We start from the raw sequence: 8622 nt of genomic DNA, 5'->3' as shown, positions 1-8622 counted from the left end.
GTTACATAACCACTGGGGGCATATTTTAGGCCAAATGTATTATCCCATTGTTTGAGAAAAGGGATAGCTTTAGCGCATTAAAGATATTGTACTTCTAGTGGCAACTTTTGTCCTCTCCTCTTCTGCAATATCTTGTTATAATGTATATAATAATTATAAAGTTGAACTTTTTGTAAACTTTCATTCAAGTATAAACACAAATATTTAAAATTCCTTGACAAACTACCCAAATTATATTGAGACAAATGCCCAAGGATTGTTTTCATTGATATAACTTATATTTTATTTTTTTACATGAAACAAGTTTCTTTTTGCTGAATGGATAAAATAAAAAACACGAATGCAAAATATTGCTTCATGATTTATATCTTCTGGTTTCTTTCATCACTTGTGATATGTAATGTTTCCCTATAGTGATCCCAGATATATCCATAAAAATAAAACGTATAAAATGGGTTAGGTATATATATATAAAAAAAAATAATCCAAGGAAATCAACCAATGACTGTTCAACTTTAAAGTCTTTGAGCAGATAGACATTTGACTTACAAGTGAATAGCAGTTCTTCCATTAATATCTACAGGGAATTGGAAATGTGTTCACTACTGATACACTCATCACTGGTTATAGAACACAGCTCTTAGAATTATACACTAAAATTGCTCTTCCCATTAAAAAAAATCCTATAGTTTAAAGATGTCAGCTAATCTCATTTTCATCATCTTGTTTGGATTCTCTCTGTGCTTCCGTTTCATCCAAACTTGTGTCGCTATCGGATTCCTCTCCATCTTCTTCACAAGGTAATGTGTCAGCAGGACCATCACAACTGCCATTTAGTGGCACTGCTCCCTTCCTTTGAGGTAGAACAGAGAAAAAGGCTTCTTTCCAATCTTTCTTCTCCAGAAAGGCAAGCACAATTTCAAAAACTGCAACACAAAATAGAATCATTTTTATTGAAAATTTAACTTGACAAGATTTTGTTTTAGATTTATTCTAATCCGACATCACTGTGAAAGATGAAAAAAAAACCGAAAAAAAAACGAAAAAAAATTTCCATACCACTTATGGAGAAGAAAATAAATAAAAAATCTCCAATAAATAGAACACTGGATGAAGCCAGTGAAAATTAACTGAATCGACTGATATCCATTTATACTTGATAAGCAATATTAGACTAGTAATACAATCCACAAAACTATAGAGAACCTAAAGCCTTCAAAACTACTACGTGTAAAATAGAGCAGAATAAAGTCTGGACAAAATGTACGAAATTAGGTGATCACAGACTCCAATCAACATATATTTTAGAAAGATGAATTATGTTTGTTTCAAAAAAATTTGTGCTGCAAAATTCTAAAATCTATGCTTGATAAGAATTTTCAGCAACCAATGTAGTTTAATTCACATGCTTCATATTACAAGCAAGAGTGATATAGGAATCCTGAATCGGTTGATGAATAACGGGTGGCTAGTGACTGACACTTACACATTTGTGCAAAATGCCTAGTTAAGGTACACCTAATAAAAATAAATACATTACTTATTATAATTGTCTACATATTTATGCTGCGATCTAACAAGCCGTCAAATTTTTTTTGTTTAGGAATAAGAATTATAACAAATTCTAAGCAATATGCCCATATAGACAAAATTAACTTCAAAGAGTATCAATTTAGTATCTGTTTCAGTATTCGTTTTTACAATATAATTTTTTTTTATGCACGATCTATAAAATGGGTTTAAAAAATGTCTGTCTAGCACAATGATGGTAAAACCTATGACATGCATGCCACAACGGACACAGAGGCTTATTGCTGGCAAAGGTCCACCATATTGCAGGTATTGTAGTGTACCTACTCACTGCTGCTGAAGTATCTGCAGTTGTACTCCTTGTGCAACCTTTCTCATCATGTCCTTTAAAGATGAAAGCTGACCTTGTGTCCTGCTTCATCTCTTGGGTAAGGACAAACAAGCCAATGCAGTGCCCATGTGGTGTTACATATTTGGGCCATATCAGATTTAGTTCTTGGGTACTTTTTCTTCTTGTACAAAGCCTCATTTAGAAAGTCTTTACAGTTTAAAGCATGCGTATTGGCAAATATACCTTCAGGTTTCCTGAATAATACGATCATGTTTATTGACAAACCAAATTATGTTTTCAATAACATATTTTAAGAGATTTGCAAAAGACATGGATTGACAAGGGGCCCATCACAATTTCTTTTACATCATAACACTACACACCTCTGGAAACTTGTGTCTTTGATTTTTCCTATTTTTTATTATACATATATTCACACACACTACTTATTTTAGTAAAATACTTTATCTGGACTTACAATTCTATACGTTCAGAATGTGGTCCATAAGAAAGAAAAAAAAAAGTTTATTTGTTCAAACAAAGACACCAACAAAATGTGTTAATCGTCATAAGTACCATAACTCATTAGTATTAGCAGCATTAAAGGAATAATAGTCCTTCCTATATTAAAGAGGCACGGTCATCCCACCTAAAAAAAACAGCTGCAGGGATTGACTCTGTAGCTAAGCCTAAGCATTCATATTGACGGTGTTGAAATTTCACTGAAATTCCAACCCAAATCAGGAGACTACTTTGACGTTTGACACCAGACTTCACTACTGAGTCAATCCCTGCAACTGTGCCCAGTTTTTATGTTCTTTGTTTTGTATCTGTCTGATTAATAACACTGATATTTTAATATGGTCATTACAATAAGCAATTTGTTTGTGTTTATGGTCCACCGTTTGAAATCATTTTGTCAAGAACCCCTAATGCACAGTTTAGTAATGAAGTAGGAGTAGATATCACTTGTGTGACTTAAAAAGTTTAAACTATTTTTACTTTGATTCCTCACCATGATTCACTGCCAATACTTTCCGACTATTCATTTTAACAAAGTTTGATAGCGGCAGCTGTGCATGACTTATTCCAAGATCCAAGGCTTGCATGTATGTAATCCCCTGCAAAAAAATAAGCTTTTCATTAGTTATGAATAAAATTATTAAAGGTATAGCATGCTCAGAAAAAAAACATACATCCTGGTAATAGTCCAGGAATACTATAGGCATTTATTATTTGGTTCCAATAAATACAAACCTTGTTGGAGTACAGGCAGACATAATTTGAACTAGATTTTGTATTTCTGGAGTTCCTTATCTGTATAGCATACTACTACTATATCATTCACACAAAAAACAAGCAGTTTGTAAGTTACGGTTAATATTTAGAGACATTAAAGTGGCCCTGTCCATTTTTTTTAACTTTTGGTACACTTTTCAATATGCTTCCTGTATCCAAATGATTATGGTTCGTCCCTTGCAACTTTCCTTTCTTGTGCTGGATCTCAGTACTTTGGCACATCCATTTTGTTCGCCTATGACCATGATGCCAGTTGTTTGTTAAATAAAACATTTGAGCTCTGTCCATTGTCAACTTAACTGCTATGCATATGTATTCCCTAATTTTACTTAAAGGACCACTATAGGCACCCAGACCACTTCAGCTTAATGAAGTGGTCTGGGTGCCAGGTCCATCTAGGTTTAACCCTTTTTGCTGTAAACATAGCAGTTTCAGAGAAACTGCTATGTTTACCTATGGGTTAATCCAGCCTCTAGTTGCTGTCTCATTGACAGCCGCTAGAGGCGCTTTCGCGCTTCTCACTGTGATTTTGAAAATGCTTGCGCATTCAGCCGATGATGGAAGAAGATGGAGCAGAGTCCCGGCGCTGGAAAAGAGGTAAGGGATTAACCCCTTCCTCCCCCTTCAGCGCCACGGGAGTGGGACCCTGAGGGTGGGGGCACCCTCAGGCACTATATTGCCAGGGGGTGCCATATTCCTGGCACTATAGTGGTCCTTTAAGTGTTTTATGACAACTGTATGTTCTCAGGAAAGAAATACAAAGATTAAAGCACAGGGAGATAAAGTTTATTTTTTGTTGCAGAGTTGCTTTAAAAAAAAATATATATATATATATATATAGATATCTTCTTTATTCATTATTACAAAATAAAATAAAATATGGAATGTAGTAAAGTGTAGTGCCACTATTACTAACCATGGGGGAAGGGGAAGGAGGGGGGACAGGACTTAATATATTTCCGTCTTGGTTGAATGTTTTTGACGTCTGGACAATGCTTTCTCAACAGCCCTTGAATCAAAAACATAACCCAGGAATTAAAAGATGAAGATTAAAAAGGTCACACACATAAATAGTCAAACCGTTTGCTAACAATTTGACTTCTTACCTTGGGTCCACTGAGTGCCGGACTTCCTGTATGATGCTACAGTTAGCTCTCCTGAGCTAAACTCTGCAGCGCATTAGATGAGAGCATCAGCTGATCAATCTCAGACAATTAATTAAACTATCGCTTAGCTCCATGCAGAGAGCTTCTGGTTCTCATATAAGAGATGACCAAAACCCAGCGGAACCCAGGTCCCTGACTGAACTATTAGAAAAATGAATGCAAGTGTTCCTTCAAGTATATGCAAATTATTTTATTTTATTTAAATGAATTACAATTTATTTTGTCCTGGTTTTCCTACTTGAACAACCTACAGAATATTGTACATACAGCTTAATTAGGCAATAGTTAAATTATTGAAAACACATCTTCACCATGACGCTGCTTAATTTGCTTCTGCTATTTAATTTCCCATTAAATTATTTTCCTTAAGATGAGCAAGGTTTAAGGATTTCTATGTTTTCACATCATGTAAGCGTCTGTGGAACAGTCCATGGAGTGATTACACACTTGACATTCATAATGCTGAAGCCGGTTTTATATAAAAGTACTGTTATTGATGGCTTCTGGAGACATCAAACATCACATTAACCAATGCTGAGTGATGAATCGAGACCACCAATAGGCTATTGTTTTTCCCTAATATTTTTCACCATTAATTAACTTTTAGATCACTTTTTTAATATTATTTACTAGAGCTTTGTTTGTCAGCAGCTGAAGTGACAGAAAATAGCACCTGAGCTGGTATGTCTTGATATATACCTTGTGATGATTGTGATCAACCAAACCACCAATAACATATGCTTTGGTCTCGTCAAGCTCATTAAGGACTTCTGGGGAATCAGATGTAAGGTAAACTAAGTCTTGGGGCTTCATAAGGTCTTTGAAATGTTCAGATTTTATGTGGATATCCTGAAAAAGAAATGCAACATTGAATATAATGCCAAGATATAGTACTGGGGAGTCCAAGTAGCCGTCACCTAAAATATTCATTACCTAAAATAGTTCAAAATATTCTCACCAGATCATCACTATTTCCACCTAAGCAAGGTATAGCAAGTTCAAATGGGGCCATCTTGAAATAGTATTCATATATAGTCAATTAAATATTAATAATTAGAAAAAAGGCTCTTGAAATGATATGATGTTATCTGCATCAGAGCCTAGGATTTGCTAATTAGAGCAGAAAGAAAATATCCTTGTCTTAACTAACAAAGCTAAATGCTCTAATTTAACCACTGCAACTTTGTACAGATTAGCTCTATCTATATATATCTATATATAAATATAAACAAATTCATTCCAATTTAACAGTAAAAAGGGAAAAAACTGCCTCACAGGCTTCACTATAATACATGTAGTTTTCTATACAGAATATCATATCATAAATACAATAAATAAGATGGCTCACAGAAAATGTGTGATGACAGTATAATAGAATAAAATGAAGGTTATATATGCTTTATTGGGAACATTGGTTTTACGTTCTTGTACATTCAGTTTTACCTTCCAATTAATCCATCCCTTGTCAAACTCGTCCATGTTGCCTTTCAACTGTCCACCATGACTGGTTAAATAAAACTTGGAAAGAATGAAAAGTTAGGTAAATATAAAAAAAAATCACTTAACAGAATTTTAAAACAACAACATGTATCCACTTTTCTAAATTTACTGACCTAAAACCAAAAATTATTTAAAAAAAAAAAAAAAAAAACACACACTGAAAACCTATAACTGGTTCACGGTTTAATTAAGGGATCAGGTAGTTTAAACTCACACTTTTCAATTTAACCAAATCCTAACAATCCACCAGTGGTGTTATACATATGTTTGTATTCTGCCTTAATTTTCCATTCTTTTTAGCATAAATTCTAATAGAGTCCAGCCCTAAAATATTTTTAATGACCATACAATGTAAAAAAAAAAAAAAAAAAAGTTGGAAATATAAAAAGTTGGAAAAAAACAAAGCAGGAGAGTAATTGATGAAAATTGCTAATTATGGACTAGACTAGGATATTATTTTTTAAATGGACACTACAGTCACCAGAACAACTACAGCTTAATGTAGTTGGCCTGGTGTCTACTGCCTATTCCTGCAGGCTTTTTAATGTAAACATTGTCTTTTCGGAGATGGGGTGGTGTGCAGACCTAAGTGGATCTACACTGGTGTGTAGAGCTAGAGTGACCAGTGAAAATAGTGACTGTTAAAAGACTATTAAAAAACATCAGGGAATAAAAAGAATGTGCCAGAATGTGGTTACTTCTAATAGTTTGAAGAATTAATATTTGATCAACACACAATAGATTATGGAGCATTTCCAGCTGAGAAGAAATCAAACTCACGAAGGCTTTTAAGGTATGACACCATGGTATAGCACATTTTGCTAGCTTCTCCATAGCACTATTAAGAACTGTGCACTTAGCTTCTTCTTGAACTCCATTCAGCACATGTCTCCCCAATCATCAACTTCATATTGCCAACCCTTATAGTGGTCATAGTTAATATATTTGGCTTTATATGCACTTCCACCAAGGCAAATGTAGAACTAATGCAGCATTTGAGTGGCCAATTGCGCTCCAATTACCTGAACCGGATGCAGTGCCCGACGATTCTCTGCATAGCACCTCCGAATTTGTTTGTTCAGCTTTTTCACATCCTAGAAAGCCAAAAGAAAAAAAAGAACATGTTTATGGTAACAGAAGAATATATTTCAAGCATCATATGCAGGAATATAGGAGTTAAAAGAGAATAAAAATAGTCTCACTCTTAAGGCCATCAAATTATCGAAGCTGCAGTCTATAATAAGGCGAAGTGAACTGGGATTACTCTCTCTGCGGATTCGCTTCTTAATATTCTCATCCAGGTTTTGTTCCAGCTTGGCCTGTCGTTCCTGTTTCCTCTTCAATCTTTTTTCTTTTCGTTTTTGCCTAGAAGTTGAGTGCATGTAAATATTAAAATCTATAACAAAAAGAAGAAAACGTTCCATCATCCCAGTAAATGCTATTTCAAATGTTTATTGGTGTGAACAAGGCAGCAGAACTAAGAAAATAAATTAGGGATTATTCTAGCTTTAGTGAACGAATAATCTAAATGTTATTAATGACAGGAGGCAAATATTTGCTTAATCTTTCTTTACTGAAGCTCCCAGCAGCAAAGAAACAGTTAACAATGATGTAAAAAAATTTAACCAGAGTGTACAACAATATCATATATTGTCATCAAGCTCCTCCCAACTCCTCTTTCTTGCTGTAGCCGAAACTAGCAGAGATCAACCATGTAAACAATATAACTTCATGAACAATGGACGGAACTGAAGGTCCTGTGCTTGGTCAACCTTGTAAACTGAGAACTGATGAGCAGCAGGCTCTACGTTATAACGACCGTTGAAAGGTCTTCACACCAAAAGGAAACTGAGAATTTTGTATAGGTTCTCTTACCAGAGAAAATTAAGTCTATTAAACACATATAGTGAACAGCAATCATTGGCATACTTCATAGTAAGCAGTGGTGAGAGAATGAGATATATATATATATATATATATATATAATGTAATACTGGGGTGTGTTACCTTTGGCAGATGGTGCATAAGTTTAACAATGACATGGATATGTACCCAACTATCTAATAACTTACCTTAAAGGGTGGGAATAAGATATAAAAAGGGGAAAAATATTCGCCTCCTGTCGTTAATAAAATTTAGATTATTCGTTCACTAAAGCTAGCATAATCCCTAATTTTATGGCAAGACAGGAGGCTTCATATTTGCTGTTTTAACGCTCCTGTATGATAGAAGATGCAGCATGTGGCATAGCTTTGAAATAGAAAGTAGGAAACGTAGGCTTTCTGGACCAATCTGCAGAGGATAAGATGTCTGAGAGGGAACTGCCTGCTCGAAAGGCAGAGGATGAGGCTGCTCCTCTGATTGATTGTGCCCCAAAGGATGGGTCAATCCCAGCCTGGGTAAGAAGCCATCTGATCCACCGTGCAATCGTGGAAGAGGAGACTGGCTTGTGCAGTCTGACATAAGAGCAGAAGAGGCCCCACAGCGTGGCATCTATATATCGAACACAGCTCTCCACACAGAGGGATGGTCTGTTCAAAAAATAAGAATAAAAGACTGAAGAATTAGTCGTCTTGTTCATAAAAATGTAAGTTTTATTCATGTACTATGTAAAATGAGAAAGTTATTAAAATGCATAAAAAGTATGATTTTTCAGATTGGAGATAATTGAGTAGATACAGTAAGAAACTAAATTATCTCCCAAGCAGAGGGGAGGGAATTTGTGGGATGTAACCGATATCTGATTGGTTAATGCCTTATTGCCTGTGGGCGTCTCCCTTGCAGGGGAGCACTGCA

General features: G+C 35.0%; 1 protein-coding gene across 7 annotated transcripts in view; it reads right to left on the bottom strand.

Moving 5' to 3' along the window:
* Positions 1–256: 256 nt before the first annotated feature.
* TRMT10A (tRNA methyltransferase 10A) overlaps positions 257–8622 on the bottom strand; it is a 158528-nt gene continuing 150162 nt past the window's right edge. For all 7 annotated transcript variants that reach the window (XM_063458593.1, XM_063458595.1, XM_063458598.1 and 4 more), the window contains exons 3-8: positions 7029–7191; positions 6849–6920; positions 5770–5844; positions 5026–5175; positions 2877–2982; positions 257–926 (exon numbers count right to left, since the gene is read on the bottom strand). In XM_063458593.1, coding sequence (XP_063314663.1) covers positions 700–926; positions 2877–2982; positions 5026–5175; positions 5770–5844; positions 6849–6920; positions 7029–7191 — 793 coding nt within the window. In that variant the 3' untranslated portion in view covers positions 257–699. The remainder of the gene's footprint in view (positions 927–2876; positions 2983–5025; positions 5176–5769; positions 5845–6848; positions 6921–7028; positions 7192–8622) is intronic.

Source organism: Pelobates fuscus, chromosome 6 (genome assembly GCF_036172605.1).
Source record: "Pelobates fuscus isolate aPelFus1 chromosome 6, aPelFus1.pri, whole genome shotgun sequence".
NCBI classification, from domain to species: domain Eukaryota; kingdom Metazoa; phylum Chordata; class Amphibia; order Anura; family Pelobatidae; genus Pelobates; species Pelobates fuscus.
This window is presented reverse-complemented; position numbering and strand designations above follow the sequence as displayed.